General features: G+C 36.6%; 1 protein-coding gene across 3 annotated transcripts in view; it reads right to left on the bottom strand.

Moving 5' to 3' along the window:
- Positions 1 to 20,929, bottom strand: part of WDR11 (WD repeat domain 11) — a 54,537-nt gene that overhangs the window by 8,610 nt on the left and 24,998 nt on the right. For all 3 annotated transcript variants that reach the window (XM_043925499.1, XM_043925500.1, XM_043925501.1), the window contains 9 exons: positions 16,172 to 16,278; positions 14,133 to 14,208; positions 11,219 to 11,327; positions 9,108 to 9,232; positions 8,267 to 8,414; positions 4,473 to 4,579; positions 3,940 to 4,054; positions 3,399 to 3,570; positions 997 to 1,105 (listed from right to left, as the gene is read on the bottom strand). In XM_043925499.1, the coding sequence (XP_043781434.1) occupies positions 997 to 1,105; positions 3,399 to 3,570; positions 3,940 to 4,054; positions 4,473 to 4,579; positions 8,267 to 8,414; positions 9,108 to 9,232; positions 11,219 to 11,327; positions 14,133 to 14,208; positions 16,172 to 16,278 (1,068 nt within the window). The remainder of the gene's footprint in view (positions 1 to 996; positions 1,106 to 3,398; positions 3,571 to 3,939; positions 4,055 to 4,472; positions 4,580 to 8,266; positions 8,415 to 9,107; positions 9,233 to 11,218; positions 11,328 to 14,132; positions 14,209 to 16,171; positions 16,279 to 20,929) is intronic.

Here is a 20,929-nt window from a genome sequence, read left to right as displayed (position 1 = left end):
CTCTGCAAAATTAACATTCATTTCTCTGAGTAGATACTTCTTGGAGAAAGAACATCTCATCACATTTATTGTTTTAATTCTCCTAACCCAGGGCTTTGCTGGTGGCTCAGTGGTAAAGAATCCGCCTGCCAGCGCAGGAGATGTGGGTTTGATCCCTGGGTCGGGAAGATCCACTGGAGAAGGAAATGGCAACCCACTTCAGTATTCTTGCCTAGAAAATTCCACAGAGAGAGGAGCCTGGTGGGCTACAGTCCATGGGGTCACAAAGAGTCAGACACGCCTAAGTGACTCAGCACACACACAACCCATGTCTATCTGTGCATTCCACACAGCAAAGGTCCCATAATACTTGTGGTAGTTTAACTAACCACTACCAATAATGGTTTCTGTGACTATTTTTTGCAAGGAGGCAGGCTATAAAACATAAAACACTTCTGAAGTAGATTCTTTTATGCTACTTTTAAAAAGATTTAATGTTGTCCCCTGACCCTGATGCTGGGAAAGATTGAAGGCGGGAGAACGGGACAACAGAGGATGAGATGGTTGGATGGCATCACCAACTCAATGGACGTGAGTTTGAGTAAGCTCTGGGAGTTGGTGATGGACAGGGAGGCCTGGCATGCTGCAATCCATGGGGTCGCAAAGAGTCAGACATGGCTGGAGTGACTAACTGAACTGAATCTTGTCCCCAAATTCCTCTTGGCCTCAACTGGCCCTCTCCACACTCAGAATGGCATGCCCAGGTTCAGACCGTAATATGACCACAGGGCCACCTGACAGCCCTGTGTGTACTCACAGCTGCGCCCAGGTCCCCAGAGTGGGAAAGACAAGAGGCAGATCAGTGACTCCTTCAGGGTCTCTGCCATCACTGCCTCAACTCAGTTTTAAGGTTCCAATCCCTGTAAGCCCTGGAGACCAGCCACTGCTAATTTTCATGGGGTGTCCTTCAATCTTAAATCAATTAAGAAAGGAAAACAAAAATGCAAAAAAACTTACACATGAGAAATGTCCAAAGAATACTGTCCATTCCAAGGCTGATGTAATAAGAAAGCTTTCAAGGCGAGAGCAGCCCTGGGAACAAGGAGATATGGGCACCACACAGGCTCTAGACAAAAACACAGATTTTGCTTTTAACAAGTAGAATTGTATACAACTATAAAGCTTCTGCTATAGACAGTTCACAGAGAAGTCAGAAGACAACAATGTGTAAGTCTGGTGGTGGCAACTCAGACAGTATATTAGTGTAATCACTGCTTAAGACACAGGGGCTAAGTGTTGGCAGAGAGTTACACCGAAGAGTCTCTCACCCCACAGAGACAGTACTGAACGTTCTTGGAAACAGCATCATACAAAATATTATTAAACAAGTCTCATAGTTCTGGATTCCTTTTTAAGACACTGCTAAAAAGAATATCGTTTTATGCCATTTTACGCCCCTGATCTAGGCAGCAGGTAAGAAGGATTCTCCAACTTAAAAACAGGGATTCTAATTATCTACATTTGTCTGATTTCCCCTTTTACTGGGAGAAGAGGCAGTGTCAGAAAAATGTAAATAAGGGGCGGGGGTGGAGGAAGAAGACTAAGCTATTCTAAGAAAACAGATTTGAATCAACATCCTATGATCTTCTCTACTTGTCATAAAGGAGAAATGAAGCAAATATATTAAATATTCTATCACTGCATATGACCTCAAAAGATTTTATTATCCTACATCAATACGGTCCAAAATATATTTCTAATTCCTCAGAATAGAAATATATTACATCAAACATATTTTTCCAAGCTCAAATCAGCACATTTCTGGCAGCAAACACATAGAAATCTTTTTCCTAACTCCATGTTTACATTCTCACCTGTCTTTATTCTTTAACATTTATTGAGTGTTGTTATGAGTTTAAAGTTCAATTTGGGGAATATATGCACAATTTCATTGACTTTCCCCTTTATTACTTTAAAACTTGCCCTTTTTGGCTGAGATTGCACCACTAGAGATTCGATAGGATTTTTTTTTTTTTTTTTAGGAAAATTTTAAAAGAAAAATGTAATATAAAATCTGGTTGAGGGTCACCTGTTCATTCATGGTATTAAACATGGTAGCCCATTAAGCTAACAATGGGCTCTCATTCATTATATAAAGAGTTTAATTTAAAAACAAGTACCTTGGTTTTGGAGACTTTTAGACTCAAATTTTAAGATAAAGGTCAAAGAATAGCTTCTCAAACATCTAGATTACATTTGCATACTTCTTTACCTAGAACTAATAACTAAATTAAAAGAAAAAATCATTATTGAAATTCCCTTAACTTCCTCAATAACTTTATGTTTAAAGTTTGTATCTATGCTTGTCCTTCCCTAGAGGGAGGTCCTGCTACTTCTGCAGAGCTGGCAGGGATCTTGAGGACAGATGTGGGAATGCAGAGCTCCACTGCAGCTCACTAGACGGCAGTCACAGTTACAGAGTAAGAAGCGATGGTTCCCAAATACAGTGGCAGGGGTGGAGCAGTGACACAAACAAAAACCCATTTAATCTAAGTTAAAGGCAGCCCAGTCAACATACACAGCAACTCAGTAGTGCCTCAAGCACAAACATAACATGAGGGGTCATGTTTTTAAAACCCTACTGTCTCTGAATGTGCCAAAGACTGACTCTGTGAAGGTACAGACAATTTCCACAGCTGACAGTTTCTATGATGAAACTCTGTAAATGACTAAACAATTCTCTTATGACTTTTTTTTACAGATGAGATAGCCCAGTGTGTATACCAAAGGTATGCTTGGAGAAAATTTAATGAAGGGACATCTCATTTTCAAATAGATTGATGAGTACATTCACAAACTTCTCATTCATAGCTACTTTTTACTAAAATAGCTTTCATTCTCAGAAAAAAAATCGCAAAACCATCATATAAAAAAGGGCAGGGTAGTGCAATCATCTAATTCTGTTTTGACTGGCCCTTTAACAAGTCATAAGACAGGCATTACAATTCACACTTTCCAAAGTTATTCTTCCATGATATATGGTTGCAAAAGACACAAGACTCACTATTAAAAAGCCAGCAGCACTTTACCACTAGATTTGTGTCCTCTGATGAGCTCTCCTAAAGTCTGAGGAAGTCATTTTTATTCATGTAAACATCTTTGATCTTTTGACAGAGCACTCAGAAAGAGGTCAAGGAAGGGGCACTGTGTAAACCAGCGTTGGGGAATGACTGATATCTAATTACAGACTCTAGCATCTCAGCAGTAAAAACACTCAAGCTTTAAGTTAATATACATTCTCAAACGTAGATTCCTAGAAAGAAAGAACGAAATTAAAGAGAAGCAGCTCTCTCCCATGAAAAGAACAGCTGGTGCAAAATAAAGACATTTCCAAGCATCCTTCCCTTAGAACTCCGTACCGGTCAACTCCTGCTCATCCATCCTAAAGCACGTGGACTTCATGGACATCTCCAGAACCCTGATACACCCGTCATCGGAAGCCAGGATCACTTTATCTGATGTGCACCAGTCCACGTCCAATATCCGAAAGGTTACATTTCTTCCACTTCTTAAACTACTCACCATCTGAACCTTCAAGAGTGAATTTGGTTGTCACTTTCAGAAAGAAAAGGAAGATGTTTATCATTCCAGACTAAACGAGCAAGAAAGACAGCGCCTGTGGTGAAGGTCCAGTTCATGTCTAAAACTGAGCAGTCTTGGGCAATCTATCTTCCACATGCAGACTGCATTTTGAAGGTCCCAGAGATAGTGATAACATTAACAATCTGTTGAGCTGTCACCTTTAGAACAGAAATACTATAAAAGAAAAATTTTTAAAGGAAGAAAACTGTTCTAAGAAGCCTGACAAACCCATTTATAAATCAGAAGGAAGGAAAAAAATACATAGTTCCTGTGACCAGCAGCTTCATTTGCAGTGAACCCACGTGGAGCTGGGCTTACCTCTTTAGAATCCCATACTTCAGCTCCATCATTGTACATTGCTATTAATTTTTGGTTTCCTTTACCAGGGGCAAAACGAATCTTCTTCACCCAACTTCGGTGTGTAGGTATTCCTCTGAGGACAAAGAGAAACCAAAACACCAATATGAAGTAGAGTAATATCTCGTTATTGAGAGATATGTCCAATGTCTCTTTCTATTTCTGCTTTTGATGAGGTCCAGTGAAATGACAGGAGAATCACTCTGCTTTCTGGGACAGGGGTCACACATGACAGACATGGTCTGCTCTTTAACAACAGTTGGAATAGTGTCCCAGCACTTCTGTGTGGGCCACCTGCAGGTAACGGTCATCTATGACTATTCTGGAGTTTAGTTCAAGGCCGTTCCTCTCAAGTTCTATAACAAGAGACCCAAGGGTCCAACCTGCACGTGACTATATTTAGTGATGCTTATTGCCAAGTAACAAGCCACCAGTGGAACTATATCAAGATTTTTTGTTTCAGCCAAATAATACACCTGAATTCTGACACATACCTGGACACTCTGCCTTTCAAATCCCAAAAATTTAAATTTCCATCCATGTCTCCAAGAACCAATGTATCACCTTTCCAAGCAATGCAAGTAATGCTACCCATACTCCCCTAGAAAAGAACAGCAACAAACACACATCAATTTCACCACTTATTAAGCAGTCACAACAGAGAAATACTTTTATTTAACAACTGTGAAGAAATAATAAAGATATTTTGCTTGTGGTTTAGTCGCTAAGTCGTGTCCGACTCTTTATGACCCCATACACTATAGCCCACCAGGCTCCTTTGTCCATGGGATCTCCCAAGCAAGAATACTGCAGTGGGTTGTTATCTCCTTCTCCAGGGGATCTTCCCAACCCAGGGATCAAACTTGGATCTCCTGCATTGCAGGTGGATTCTCTACACACTGAGCCACCAGGGAAGCCCCTAAGATACTGTAATAAAACCTAATTATAAATGGATTCCCTTTAGTATGAACATCATCAAACACTAACAGAGTTTAGTCACTAAGAGGGCTACCTAGCATTTCAATTTCAACTAAGAAGAAACAGAAGATTTCAATTCAATAGAGATTATCATCTGAACTAGATTTATAGAGAAGGGATGTCTTTTGAGGAAGAACTACTTCAGAGAAAAGAAAATTAAAAGAAGAAAAAACAGAAGGAAAGGACATCCTTTCACAAGTTATCCCTCACTGCTAAAGGATGAACACATTTATTCTGGGGGAACTCAGAGCTGTCTCACAACCGTTCAGCAATTCTTCTACTGAGAAGAAGAATTCTTCTTCTTCATCACTATGCAGTACATCTGAAACTAACATGATAGTGTGTGTCAACTATATTTCAATTAAAAAAGAAAAAAAGATTCATAGCTTCGCTGATACCTTCATGAATAATGAAGGAGAAGAGATACTGTACACTGAAGGCATCTGTAAAATCTGAATTCACAGAAGGTTCTGCAGAGAAGTTACACAGGGAAACACAAATACAAGAATGAGACACTTCTGTAACAAATCAAAGTGGGTTGGAAGGAGCATGCAGCTCTAACACATGCACAGAGGTACTGTGATGGAGAGACGCAGAGTTGGGGCTCTCAGGAAAGCTATGTGGACCTGAATCCCAGCCGTATCACTGAATTTGCTGTGTGATGTGGGACATGCTTACTTAATCTTTATATGTCTGGATTTATTATCAATAAAGTAGGGCAAGCTCATAAAATTTGAGGAGTTCCTATTAGTGTTAATAAATTTTTACAGGTAAAGGCCTTATGACAATGTTTGTCACAGAGTCAATATAATGCTAGCTATTCAATAATATTGCTCAATTACTTTTCTACTTATATTCTTATATTCAAAGAAATCTTTTTTCATCATTTGTAGAACAATATTAAAAATTCACGTTTGGTTCTCATGGTATTGCTAGTAAGAAGTAGGAATGCTCCAGAGTTTTGCTAAATTGGCTATTAAAAGACTTGCACATACACCAAATACTGCATAAATCCTAGTGGTAGGTCAAGAAACAAAAGATAAAATTGAATTAAAAATAATTATTCTAATGATTCGATTAGTAAAAAACTTAGAAAGCTATGTTAAATAAACAGAATTCAGTACAATATAAAGCAATACTCCAAGATCTTATTTCTATTATTCTGACCACATTAACAGAATGTTTAAGAGTTTGACTCTAAATTTAACCTTTTTAAGTCCTGAGAATTTTTTTTAAACATTTTTACATTAGTTTCCAACTTCTAAAAATTAGAATATTAAAAGTTAAGTCCAGAAATCTGTCACCAGCTTAGAATTACAAGTGATGTATTAAAACAACTGTACAATTAAACAATATAGAACTTTCTATCTAAGAGTTTGTTGATGGGATACAAGCCATATGAAGATTCTAAGGTGCTTTTGGAGAAATGTGGGACAAACTTGCTTTCTGGCTCCAAATAATCCCAAGAGAACCAATGAAAGATTTAAAACTCAGTAGAGTATTTTTAGTTGGCACTGATATGTTGCCTACATGTAAAACACGATGTTCAAAGGATCGAAGTAAAGCTGGCAGCAAACAGATAATCATTCTCTCCCACAGTTTTCTGAATAAAGGCAGTCAGTCAACTATAAACTCTCCATGGGAATGTAATTTAAAATATATGAGGCTTCTTCTTTTTACCATTTCTTATATGCTCTATAGTTCTGGGGCCAAAATTTAAAGGTAAAGTTCCAACTCAAAATAACTGGCTTAGCGGCTTAGTATTTTATATTTGGAAGGAAGGTTAAGAAAATATTAGATTAAAATAAACAAAACCTCTGCCTCAATTCTACACACTGGTCACTGAAAAATATTTTGATTACTGAAAATAAAAATAATGAACCCAAATCAATCGTTCATGTTTTATACAGTAGATACATAACTCTCTTTTCCTAAAATACTCTGCTCTAAAATATACATTAATTTCACTGGAGGCTGGATCCTTATTAGGCTGGTCATTCTTTGCTTCCAGCTGTGGAATAAAAGGATCTGGCAGGCAGAATTAAGGCTTGTTATATCCTGACCAGACCTCCATAAGAAGAGACAGAATCTTAAAAGCTGTGTTGTGCAATAATCCTAAAAGCAGCAGGACTTTTCTCTCCCCTTTTCTTCCCTACAAAAAGGAAAATTCATGTGTCTAGTGTTCAAAAGTTTTAAACTTTTTCTAGAGTGCGGGGACCTAGAATCTCAGAAATTATTGGATTATTTCTATTCTAATCTCAAAGATGATGTAATTAAAAACAAAGAGAATGAGTTATTAGCAAGTGGCACTAGAGGAGCTAAGGTGGGGCCTTCTCTGAGGTCTAAAGGAGGAGCTCTGAAAGCCAACTGATTTTCCAGAGTAGAGCTCATTACACTGAAACTCTTAAGGCCACACTCTTGAACTGCAGTTTTTCTATCTACGCACTTAAAGTTAGGTTACTGCTCCTATCATAATGCCAAATATCAATCTTTCACATTTGCATTATTTTTATCCTTTTAAACTTGTGAAAACTTTTGGCACTATTAAGAGTTTAAAATAGACATTACTAACTCTCAAATATGACTCATTCTGTGTAACAGTAAAACTGGAATTACAGCTTGAAAAGCACTTTCACATGCTAGTTATATATAGTTATAGATATATATATACACATATATAAAATCTCATCCTCTACTTAATAGGTATAGTAATATTAGCAAAAACATTTTCTTCATCCACTCAGGAAAAAAACCCATGAGATACATGCTGACACAAATTATTAACTATAAATCCTTAGTTACAGAATTCCACAAGGCCATAGGGGATATATATGTTAGTCAAGATTAATAAATACCTTTATACCTACAACTTGATTACTGTTACCTAAAAATAATACTAGATTTTTAAATCAAATCCTTCAGGGTAATACTTGAAATGGAAAGAGGAGAGACCAGAGTCCGACACATAGACCTGGTTTACATGCTGCTCTGATATGTCACGAGGCCAGGCAACCTGAGGAAAGTTACTGATTCTCCTTCAATCCTATCACAGATAAAATGGAAATAGTTCCTCATGAATTATTATAATGACAAAAATGAGCAGCACATGTTATGCCATCAAAATAGTTATAATGCTATTTTCCAAAAGTATGGGACAAATTTAATCAATGGTAACATCTCCTTAATAAAGTTTATTTAGATTAAACTTTTCTGAAATAGTTTTCCACCTTAACTGTGGCTTTACTGGATATAGAACTAATGAGGTCTATGGTAAGAAATCTTCATGCAGGTTTAACCAGTTTGGACTCACGTCTGGTGGGATCCGAGCACTGTCTTTCACTGAGTTTCCTTCAACAGTGAGATGATAAACTTGGCCATCATTATCGGTGAACACAAAATGCTCCCGGGCAGAGATGTTCTGACTGAGTTCAGATTTACTTTCAGCCTCCTGCAACAAGCTTTGGGATGGAGGAAAAGATGAAGAATTTTCCCCCCCTAGAGTGACATAATGAATTAACTCACCCAAAATACAGATGGATTAACAGGAGGTCAAATCATTTTTTTAAAAAAAAAAGGCTGAAACTAATCTTTGCCTGGCAATAACAGGAAAACACAAATTATTCTTCATACCACGACTGAATGTTTACCCTGTACAGAAGAATGTAGTGATCTAGACTTCACATGGGAAAGAAGCCTCTTTGCTGTTTCTGCTGCAAAACAGAGGCCTTATCTTGGCCCATCATTCTCTGAAGTTTTTTATTTGTTAATCTGGCGGGGACGGGGCAGTACAAAAGTTAGAATTCCCAATACATTTCTGTGGTGAACATAAATGACAACAGGGTCCACCTGGGTGTTAACGCTACGTTCATTTGAACTTCAGAAGCTGAAGTCTATGGAGCCGAAGGGCACTGAGAATCAATCATGCTCACTAACAGGTGCTGACATGTAAACTGCACGCTGCACCAAGCAATGCAATTACTAACTCTTTAGTCATATGAGCGTGTACTGAAACATCAAAGACTGTTCCAAAGTGGACTAGAGGTGCCTTAGGATGCCACCTGTCTAACAAAATTCCCAAGCAGGAAATAATAAATTCCTGGTTATCTGTAATAACCAGGTTATTACAAATGACAGTGGCGGAAGCAGGGCACCTGATCACAGATGACTCAACCACACTCAGCTCCGTATCTGAGACCACAGTCTGGCGGGCCATGGCCTCTCGGGTGGCCAGCTGCTTCTTCCTTAAGCTCTTCAAGTTGTGAGACGGTGACCATTCCTGTGAATCAAAGGCAGACACACCCACAAGCGCTCAGTTCCTCTTTCTTCCAGAAGAGCGGGCCATACTCACTATTGCCCAGCATCACTTCTTGTTACTGCACATGAACTCACAGTTTGTTCTTAGGTTTTACATTTTTTTATTTTTAGAAAGGCTGAAGGCATGCATTTTCATTAAAGCTTATGATAGAAGGTTTCAATAATCTATCTCTATTTCCTTCCACCTCTAATCTTCAATTAGAGCTTAAGGGAAAAGAGCTTAATGGCAAACTCCAAAAGGCTTAAGCTTTTGATGCTTTCATTTTTCAAAATCAAAATAATACATTTAGTTATGGTACCTCCCACTCCTTACCTCCCCACCTCCCCCTTAGATGAGCTGATCACACACTCCTCCAGTCATTGCCCATTATCACCTATAGGCCCACCCCAAACCTCTAGTTTTATTTATTTACTCCTGGTTACTCTAAAACATTTAATCTAATATCCTCTCACATGTATAAATTCTTAAACATGTAGTTATTTTACATGCACGTATTTGTGGTCTGCATGAACAGTAGTGGATTATGTATCTCATCCCATTGCTCTTTTTACTCGGCACAATGTATTCAAGTCCCACCTCTGTTGTTTCTGTATGTTACACAGTACTTCATGGGTACATCTGTCAATTTTCAGTCTAGTTTTTAGTTTAGTTTTCCCAGGAAAGGACACCCAGATTGTCTCTATACTCTCATCATGGGCAATTACCTGCACTGAAATTTCAACATCCACACAGAAGTTCCTGTGTGACCAGAAGCTGACCAGTTGGGGCAAAGAGGACGTCTGTATCTGACTAAGTGCTACCAGCTTGCTCTGCAGAATGGCTTCACTGGTCTACCAGCAGTGCCTAAGAATTCTTACAGCCCATACCTCACCCACACGGGATGCTACTGGCATTCCAATTTTTGTTTGTCTAGAAGGTTTATCATAGCCATTTTACTTTGCACATCTCAAAACCCAGGATTCTTAATATTTTTCACATGCTTATTGGCCTTTTAGGTCTCTCTGACATTCATTAACTGGTCATATCTTTCATCTTGTCCATCTTTCCACTGGGGCTACTTCTGCTTCATTGCAGGAGTTCCCACAATACTAATTCCTTAGAGGGATTAGTTAGTCCTCTGTCCATCTTAAGACACTGGACAATTTCTTTTTTTAAAAGAAAGTTTAAAAGTTGTCTTCCGTATTTAACTTTGACAGTAGTATGGTTCATTGAATAGAAAGCACCAATCTTGATGTAATCAAATTCATTAATTACCTTTATGCCTTTTGGTTTGAGCTTGTGATATCCTCTTTTACCCCCAGAACACAAAAATATTCTTCTGTATTTGACTATATTAATTTTATCGTTGTACTTATTTTCACATTTAGGTCATTAATCCTGTGGAGCCCACCTCTGAATATGGTATTATGCATAAATCCAGTATTTCTATGAAGTTAGAGGTTCCCAACACCTTCTACTAAACAGGCTGTCCCTCCCCTTGGGTTTGTAAGTTATTTTGCTGTACACTAAGTTACCAAATATTATGGGCCTATTAATGAACTCTTTATTATACTGATCCATTTCTCTTACTTGGGCCAATATGACATTACTTTATTTCTATGGAGTGGGATGGGGCCTACCTCCACCCATACTGCCTATATTACTCTCTTTTTTCCAAGGTTAACTTAGCTACTAGGACTTTTATTTTTCCATAAATATTTTAGAATATGTTTATCATGCTCCTCAAAATATCTAAATTAAATTTTAATTGGACTTTCACATAATATTAGCTTAACCCATCCAAGAAAATAAGAATTATCTCCATTTGTTTAGATCATCTTCTCTGAATATACATTTTTTGCAATAAAACATACAGCAGTAATGATTTTAATTTGAGCTAAAGAAAAATATTCACCACGTATATACATACCCAAATAAACTGTTTACTTCTTTAAAACTGTAACTTACCAAAGCAGTTATTGCAGGGAAGTTTTTGGACATTTCTCTAAGAATGGTACAAGTCCTAACATCCCATAACTCCAGGGGTTTATCTTTGAATACAACTGCCAAATACTGCCTAAAATAAACAAAATTACTAAATGAAGCTCTTTTTGCAGTATTTTCACCATAAGTAGTACAAATAAAAAGTTCATAAAGCTCAGATGACACATTCTAAATGAAGATAATTTAAACTAACTTTTAGCCCTCTTGATTAGTAGTCCTAAGAAGGTAAAGCTCTAAGATGACCTATGAGAGTCACACACACCCTCAGGGCAAGGAGCCTAGCTCAGAATGAAGAATGAGAAAAGGCATGAGTTCACATCCAAATCTTAAAATAACCCTCCTGAGGCTCAATTTTCTCATTGAGACATGAAAATACCACTACGTGTATCAATGGGCTGATTGGTATGCAGGTTACGGGAAAAACTAAATGAAAAAGGAAGTAAAGTTTCTATCATGCCGACTGTGAGGAACTGTGACAGAGTAGGAAATGTGACTTGTAGCTCAGTGTATCACAGGACTTAAGATTCTCCCACTTGATACCTCAGACAAACCATGTGACCTTTTGAGTGTTAGTCTACTTACCTTTAAAATGGTGTTAATAATACCTGCCTCATCAATCTCACTAAACACTACAAGGATAAAGAAAAAGGGACAGCACACATGAAAGGATTTTATAAATCACAATGGATTATGTAAATGAAATATGTCACACTTTATTATATTTAATATAAAAACAAGCAGAGACATGTATGTAAATAACTAATATAAATAAAAAAGAACCTGGTAAATGCTATAAAGATTCACTATGAAAACTGATATTAACTTTGACAATAGGGAAATGGCATTCTAGGCAGAGTTACAAGTGTGATAAATGGCAAAAGACAGAAAAGGAGACAGGGTGTGTGGGGGAAATATGCTACTTGAAATGCAGAGTATGTGAGATGAGAGCAATCATTGTGAGAAAGAAGAATAACGTGAATGTTGGATTCACATTAAAAGCCCTAAGACACCCTAAAATGCAACACTATCGTGAATAGAGATTCATTCTGTAGAGAACAGGGGATCCTTGAGTTTTGAGGCAGTGGTGATAATGTGACCAGACGTTTAAGATGTATTAATTTAGTAGGCTTGTGTAGAGTCAAGACTGACGAGAAATAGAAAAATCTGGCATCCAAATAGTTTGAGCAATTATCAGACTTTTTTGTGGCAGGACTCCCTTACATTTGAAAAAATTACTGAGGATCTCCCCCAAAGAAGTTTTATTTATGTGGGTTTTACTGATATTTTGCCTATGAGAAATTAAACCTAACATAATTATAAGCTATATTAATTTACTTAAAATGAGAAAAGAGAAAATAACTACCAAAATGGCAGATGAAAACATAAGCCATGTTGATAATTACATTAAATATGAGTAATTTAAACACTGCAATTAGAAGCAGAGATTATCAGATCAAGTAGTAAAATAAGTCCAATTATATGCTCTCTTTCAGAAATCAACTTTAAATACAAAGACAGAGATAAGTTACAAATAGGAGGAAGGAAAAAGATATACCATGCAAATACTAATCAAAAGAAAGCTAGAGTATCTATACTAATCAGACAAATCAGATTTAAACTTCTGAGAAAAGACAAACAGGTTATTTCAGTGATAAAGAAGTCAGTAACTCAACAAGACATAAGCATGGCAGTCAGTCGAACAGAAAACAGAAAACCACAGAGAAAAATGAAAGAAACCCAAAGGATTTTCTTTGAAACAATTAATAAAATTGATTGACATAACATACTGATATACAGAGAACAAAGTAGTGATTACCATAGGGAAAGACTCAGGGGAGAGGATAAAATGGGTAAAGGAGATCAACTGTATGGTGACAGACAGAAAATAAAATTTGGGTGGTGAGCATGTTGTGAAGTATATAAAATACAAGTAGAAATATAGTGTTGTACACATGAAGCTTATATAATGTTACAAATAAATATTATGTCCAACTATTTTGGTATATGAATAATTGAAAACTGAAATTAACAGAAGAAAAAATATAATTTATAATAGCATCAAAGAAAAAGCAAAAAATAATTCACAAATGATGCACAGGACCTGTATACTGGAAACTACACAATATTATTGAAAGAAATTAAAGAAGAACTAAATAAGTGGAGAGATATATACCACGCTCATGAATCACAAAACTTGGTAAGATGTCCATTCTTCCCCATGTTGATCCATGGATTCAATGCAATCACAATCAAAATCCCAGTAAGCTTTTATGATAAAACTGATCAAGTTGATTCTAAAATTTATATGGAAATGCAGAGATCCTCAAAAAGCTAAAGCAATGTTAAAAACAATTTCAGAGTGCTTACTCCTTTCTTTGTTCTTTTGATTAGTTTTCAGTCAATCTCTGTTGTCAATGATTCTGCTTTACATATATTTTTCTTTGGAACAAAAAACTTACTAGAATTAGATCTAAGTTATAAATAAGGAAAATGAATTCTTTCACTCAATAAGCACATACTGAGGTAGAAGCTGAACAAAGAATTTAACCAAATAACAAATAACATTTCCTAGTGAGTAACAGGTAGTTCTATCAATATAGCTATAGTTGAACAAAATGGGGTTACTCATTTTACCAATCTGAAATGTTAAGATTCAGATAAGTCACCTTGTCTTTATAGAAATGGTGAATTAAAAGCAATAGCAACTTAATTTTGCAATTAAAATATTTTCTATGATACAGCTGCACATCACAATTTGCTACCACTAAGAAATTCTATGTACATGCATGCATGTTCTCATTTCCTTAAAGATTAAAAAAAAAAATGCTTGAGATTCCCTTGTGATAACACCAGATTTTTTTTTTAGGTTGACACTTACTTCAAATGAGATACTTTAATCATTTCGATGGGCGACTCATCATTACCTCGTTCACCACGGAAAGCAATGCTCCTGCCTTTAATTATAAATATTAAACAAAATGTAAAAACAGCATATGAAACGCATAAGAAACTAAAAGCTGTACCAATGTAATTTGATCAGTGGTACCTTCTAGTCTCCTCCTCACTCTTCCATTTGCTTTAAGCTGTTTCTAATGATCTAAATTCAAAACTAAATCAAAAGTATTATAAGACTAACACTGTATTACTTACATTCAAATATCTACTTTATAAAAAGGTATTTTCATTTTGTTTACAGAATTTCTTGACGCCCTTCTGTGGTACCTTTCAAATAATTTAATTTTAGAAATTTAGAAACATCAATTTCTAAAGTTTTAATACATCTATGGTAAAGCAATTATCTACTATAAAAATTACTGGTACGTTCAAAGTATTATAAACATTTCCATGTTTACAAATATTAACTAATGGGGAAAGCACTCTTTGAATAGGTATTTAAGATTTCTTGTCCCATGTGCAAAATACTCAACTACAATATTTTGACATGTTCCTCCAAATGTCTCTATAAACTGAAATTGGGGAATATTAAGAATGAGTTAACAGCCAAAGAAGTTAAACAGTTTTCTATAACTTAAAAAAAACAAACAAACAAGTTCTACCTTATGTTTGAAAAAATATTTTAATAGCATCTCTTAGATTTCTATTTACATGAAACAAAAGAGAGAAGAGACTCAATTCAAAGACAAATGGACGCCTACGTGTCTCCCTGCTCTTCAGGACTATCACATCGAGTCTCACTCTTATTACTCGCCAAACACCCTACACCCTTTCCCGGCTCTGCTAGTCTGCTGGTCTCCTCAGAAGACAAGGCTGTAAAAATCTATAATTTATGAACTTAAATGTCCTACCTAAAAAAAGTCAGAATCTTTTACTCAGAAATCTGTTCTTCAAAAAGAAATCTGTGAAAGACCGCTTTTAAGTTATCTAAGAGTTCTGAACCTGAGCTGATGGGAAAAATGCACAGGCATGTTTTCAGTGAATGATGCTACGGAACAGCATTTCATCCCTGGGCTACCATCTGACTGCAGTGACCAGTGTCAGTTTACCAACAAATCAGGAATGCAGGGATATGGGTCACCAGGCAGGTCATTTCCGATTAGACTAGAGCAACACTGGACTAACAGGAGCTAATTCTTTGAGGTTTCGTAACATAATCTGATAAGTAAGAACTATAAATTGTAAATATGTATTGACAATATAAGGAAGCAACCATATACATGATTTACTACACACACATTTAACTTATTGGTTGAAACAACATATATTTATACTGCTAAGCCATTAAAAAAAACTCCCCATAATTTTGTTAAAAAAAAAAAATGCCTGAAATCATTCCATGTGCTATATAAAAAATAATATAAAACCTTCACCTTACTCTGCTTTTAAGTTCTTATTTTGAAACTGACTGGGTTTTAGGTTTTTAACAACTGTGAACAAGTTACTTTACTGGAATATTTCCTACTGTAATGCCTTTAAACTCCAAAATTAAGTTTTCCTATTAGTTAGCCAGAGAATATCAAAAGTTTCAAAGCTGAGCATTTTAAAACAATCCTTGTAAGATTTTTAAGGGTTTCATGAAAAGGCCAAAATTTTTAAAAGAGATTCTAAAAAAGTGTAACTACAAAGATTTATTTTAAAACTGTACTTCTGGTTATCTGTAACAATGTACTTGGAAGTAGCACTGATATCTCATTTATGAATCTGTCATTTGGGCTAATGGTACTCCATGAACTCGTGTTAACACAATTTGCATACAATGATGAGTCTTTTCTAAGGCAGTTATTATAGAGCAACCAAAAAATGAATACATAAACATAAAATATATAAAAATGAATACACAAATTGAGAAAAAAATTCCAAGGTGAAAGAAAGAATTTTGAACATGTCTTCTAAATAGTAGCATCTTTGATCAACATGATGATACCATTTCAAACATTTTAATAGTCTAAATACACAAACCTGTTGGAAGATCAACCAGCTGAAGTTCATTTCTCACTAATCCCATGTTGTTTGGTGTTGAGGTAGCAAAAGAAAGAAAACCAGTTAAACTCGTCCATTCAATACCCCTATATAGAGAAATTAAACAAAGATTAAAATTCTTTGTTTGAAGAATTTATTTGAAAATTGTTTTTTCTATGTCCTAAACCTTATTGTACAAGTTAATTAAAGAATATTATTAATACAACATTTGAGAATAAATTATATATTTCCAACATAGAAAAAATTATTTCTAATTAAAACTTTATCTCCAAAGATAGCTTAGTTATCAGAAGTCATGGCATTAAAATGACTATTAAAATCTGGCAGAGAGCACCAGATCATTGCCAAGAATTCCATTGTTTAAAACAAGTGGTATAGAAATATTCTGAGCAGACTGCTTAAAGTTGAGTACATGAAGGAACTTTATCAAATTTTATCAAAATTCCTAGCTGGTTAGGAAGCAGAAATTCCTGAAGAAACAGACTGAACTGTTAGACTGGAAGTGGATGAAAGCTCCAAACAGTGTATCAATTAAAGAAAAGCACAAAAGAAAAAAATAAACATGTATGACAAGACACTAACCTATCAGCCTAATGCCCTGTTGAGTCCCGTTTCCTTGGGACTGGCAGTGGGTGAGTCCATGTTTTTTTTCCACTGACATAACCGGCTTAACCATCAATGGAAAACGAGGGGACTCAGGACATGTGAGTTCATCACAGTAGTCACAAAAAGAAGTGAGAAACACTATTATTACCCTGCACTGCTTACAAGGTAATGGGGTCTCCCTGGTGGCTCAGCGGTAAAGAACCCGCCTGCTAATACAGGAGACGCAGGTTTGATCCCTGCCTTGGGAAGACCCCCTGGAGAAGGAAATGACAACTCACTCTAATACTCTTACCTGGGAAATGCCATGGACAGAGGGGCCTGGCGGGCTACAGTTCATGGGGTCACAGAGTCTCTACTAGACAAGGTGACAGCTGGCTAGGAGGCAAATCTAAACCTCTGTTCTACACACGATTGCTCATCAGCCCTTACAAGACAACAACAGAATATCAATGGCTGCTTTCACAGCACCATGGCAGGGCTGAGTAACTGCGCCAGAAACCTTACGGCCTACAAAGCTTAAAATATTTGCCTTCTGTCCTTTAAGGGGGAACGCCTGCTGACTGATCTAATTTTTCCATGTCTACTCTAATTTGAACACTATTGCTCGAGTTAGCATAATTGCTCTGACCACCTCTCTCACCTGCCCAAGAAAAGGTGTGATGGCTCCTGCATCACATCCACGCTGTTCTCTGTGATTTTCAAAGCTACCCAGCAACACAGGTACCTCTCAATCATCTGAACCTGTCTGCTACTTCAACAAGAGTAACTTTTCCTCACTGACCCCTTGTGTATCTGTCTACTTGTCTTTTCTCAGAGGAGCAAAGATAATCCCAAGAGAACTGAAAGTAACATTTGCAAGAGCCGGGAATTCCTATTATCAATTTATACCTCTTTAAATGTAAACTTGTTGTTGAAACAATCAGATTAGATTGCTGAAAACTGAGCACTCTTCAGAATTTTCATGCCTGGAGTGGCCACTTCTCCTTCTCTCTTCGACTACTACCTGGTTCAAGTTCCAGCTCCAGCACTTACTGGCTCTGTGCTCCTCCACAGCTCAGCTTCCTCCTCTGCTGTGGAGGGGTAACAACACTGAGCGCATAAAGAAGGCCTGGCACAGAGTCAGTGCTGCAGAGACTCATCATCACCATCAATTACGCTTTTTTCGGGATCTCTAAGCCTCTCCATGAACTACACTCAAACCACAGTAACTACAATGTAAGTTGGTTAATTATTCACTGGAAGAGTTCCTTTGTCTCTTGTTTCTCTTTCTTTCCCCTAACGTGGAGCACTCATTAATTTTTCTATTTAGAGTGAATACAATGAGAGAAGAAGCATTTTGGACTTCTGCTCTCTACATAAGTCTGGTAGCTTCAATCAGATCTCTTTACCCACAGAAACCTTAAGATATACTTTTCAAGTCTTGTTGATGGAAATCTGATACTCCGGTATAGTAATGCTGCTATCTCTAGACAGGAAAAATTTCAGTCCTCTCACTTTTCAATTATTATTTTAAAGATACATCTGTTAAGTACCCCATAAATGCTGGTGCCTGTGCTATTAAGTACCCAGGACATGTGAGCAACTTGCCAGGCTAGGGAATACAGCTGCAAATGAGGCAGACTTAACTACTGTCCTTCAAGAGCCCGGTGATCTGGCAGGAAAGAGGCATTATACAAGTGCATCTGGAGTTATCTATCACAAAACAGAGCAGCGCCAAGTTCAACAGGAGCTTGCACGAGTCACACAGAAATCTGATCTCACGGGCCAGGTAGGGCTTCCTGGAGAAACATTAAAGCTGAGACTCAAAGGGCAAACAGGGCTTTGCCTGAGAGCCAGAAAAGCTGAGGAAACAGTGCAATGGATGGAGAAGCACAGCTCTAGACTGTACTCTCTTAGGAGGGAGGTACCTGTCCTGGCAATCCAAGCACATGACAGGCACTCAGCAAATTCTGTTAGATTAAAAGAATGATGTCCAAAAAAAGCCTACCACGCTTCCTTATGTTTCTAAGTGCTGTTCATATCCAGAGAAGGGCTTTCCCCACTGTTTACAGGACATCCCAGTGTTGAGGATGTAACAGAACATGAGTGGCTGCTTATTTATAATTGAGCACAAGTATATTGCTTGTGAACAGATTCCAGCAGCAGCCTGTATATCTGACTCCTAGTGAATGACTAAAAAAAATAAAAATCACGTTGGACTTCAAAGAGTATGAGATAAGGAGGGGATTATTTCTCAAAAGAAAAGAATGAAAACTCTTGTTAAACAGCTGAGCACAACACTGCTCCCAGGATTAGAAAACCACTGTCCATCTATGTTTAACCATACACTGAGCTCTATTAAAAAAAACTTGTAAGAACTGTAGCTTGTGTTCTGACTCAGATAATCTAAGTTGGTTTTGTAGCAGTCCTCACTACTGAACAACCATAACCTTAAAATCTACCGACAAGTGTTCAGGCTCTCACTTACAGATTCCCAAGTTCTGCCCTGGTCACCGGTACTGGGGATGCCACCCTGGCTACCTCTCAACACCGGGGAGTTGGAGGGAAGCACACACTTTCTGAAAAGCCTTGAAGTTCTACAATGATATGAAACTAACTTCTGCACATTTACAGAGGAACAAAATGGAGATCATTTTACTTTGCCCAAATAACTCAATGGACTCAAAGTGATACTAAGTCCATCAGTGTTCTGATACCCATACACATTGTAACAATTTTTGACCATGAGCATAATATTGGGCTATATTATTGTAATTTTAGTCTACAGGACAAAGATACCAACTAATAATATAAGAACTCTAATAATCTAAGAAAACCTGTATGTACCACTCCACATTGTTTACTTCTAGGTATCTTCCACTGGATTATAAGCCTCCAAGATTTTGTCTGCTTACATGCACAGAGAAGAGATTCAATATATATTTCATATTTATAAAGTGTAACTGATTAAAACATCATGGTTTTGAAAAACACACTGATATAAACTATCTATAGTTAGGGAGTTCCAGGCCATGGGTATGCATAAGACTGAAGTATTTAAGATTAAGTGGTTTTAAAAAACACATTTAGTACAAGGTAGAAAAACCACCTTTTAAAAGTTGGTGTTTAATTTACATATGAGTATCTAGAATGTATTGGGTTTATTGCTAGTAAGTTCAGCAAATTTTAGAACACATCTGTGAAATTTTCATAATGGTTTTTAATTATAATACTATAATTGCATTAACTGAAACACAAAGACAGCAGTATTTAAGCATCCTCTTGAGCACCATCTCTGGATGTAAAATGTGAATTATCTTTAAAATAGCAATTAAGAGGGAAAATTTATATTAAAAAAATGAGTGTAGTTACGAGATCATTCACAACACTAGCCTGACTGAGTAGCATACCCTTGAGAGTTATTTGGTACCCCAAGCAACACTTTATAAATAATTTTTGTGTCAATAACAAATACTATCATAATGTGTAAATCATGTTCTTAGTGACACCTACAACCTGAGCAATCCAGAATAACCATCTTACTTATAGCAAATAGCTCACTGATTAACTAGCTATTGTGTCTTTATTAAAAACTTCATATTGTGGTGATCATTTCACCACACATACAAGTATTATTACATGGTACATCTGAAACTAATATATCTTACTGCACCTCAATATAAATAAATAAATAAGATTTCAGTGTTCAGAAAAAGATGAAAATGTGCTTGATTTCCCAGAAGCATGTACCAAATTCTTGGTATTAATCTTGGTTTAGTCAACACTTTTATCTTACTGCCAAACTGTTTCCAATTAATCTACGTGAACTGTTTTATCTGAAGACCCAGGACATGGATGCTACAAGCTCAGTTCTGAAGCCTAAAAGGCCTAGACTGAATTCCATATACCTTTTCACAGATGACTCTACAATACTCTGTTTCTTCTTCTGTAAACTGGGAACAATAATAGTGCCTACTGCATAGAGTTGTAGTGAGGAATCAATGAAACAACGAAAGCCAAGTATTAATATTTAACATAATCCTTAGAACAAGTATTGATTAAATGATGAGTTTTGATTCATTGCTGTTTGCCATAAAAGGGAACACTACACACAAAATCCAAGGGTGAGAGGAAATGTCAATACAAATGGGA

Source organism: Cervus elaphus, chromosome 15 (assembly GCF_910594005.1).
Source record: "Cervus elaphus chromosome 15, mCerEla1.1, whole genome shotgun sequence".
Taxonomy (NCBI): domain Eukaryota; kingdom Metazoa; phylum Chordata; class Mammalia; order Artiodactyla; family Cervidae; genus Cervus; species Cervus elaphus.
Note: the sequence above shows the minus strand (reverse complement) of the source record. Positions and strands in the feature narration are given on the sequence as shown.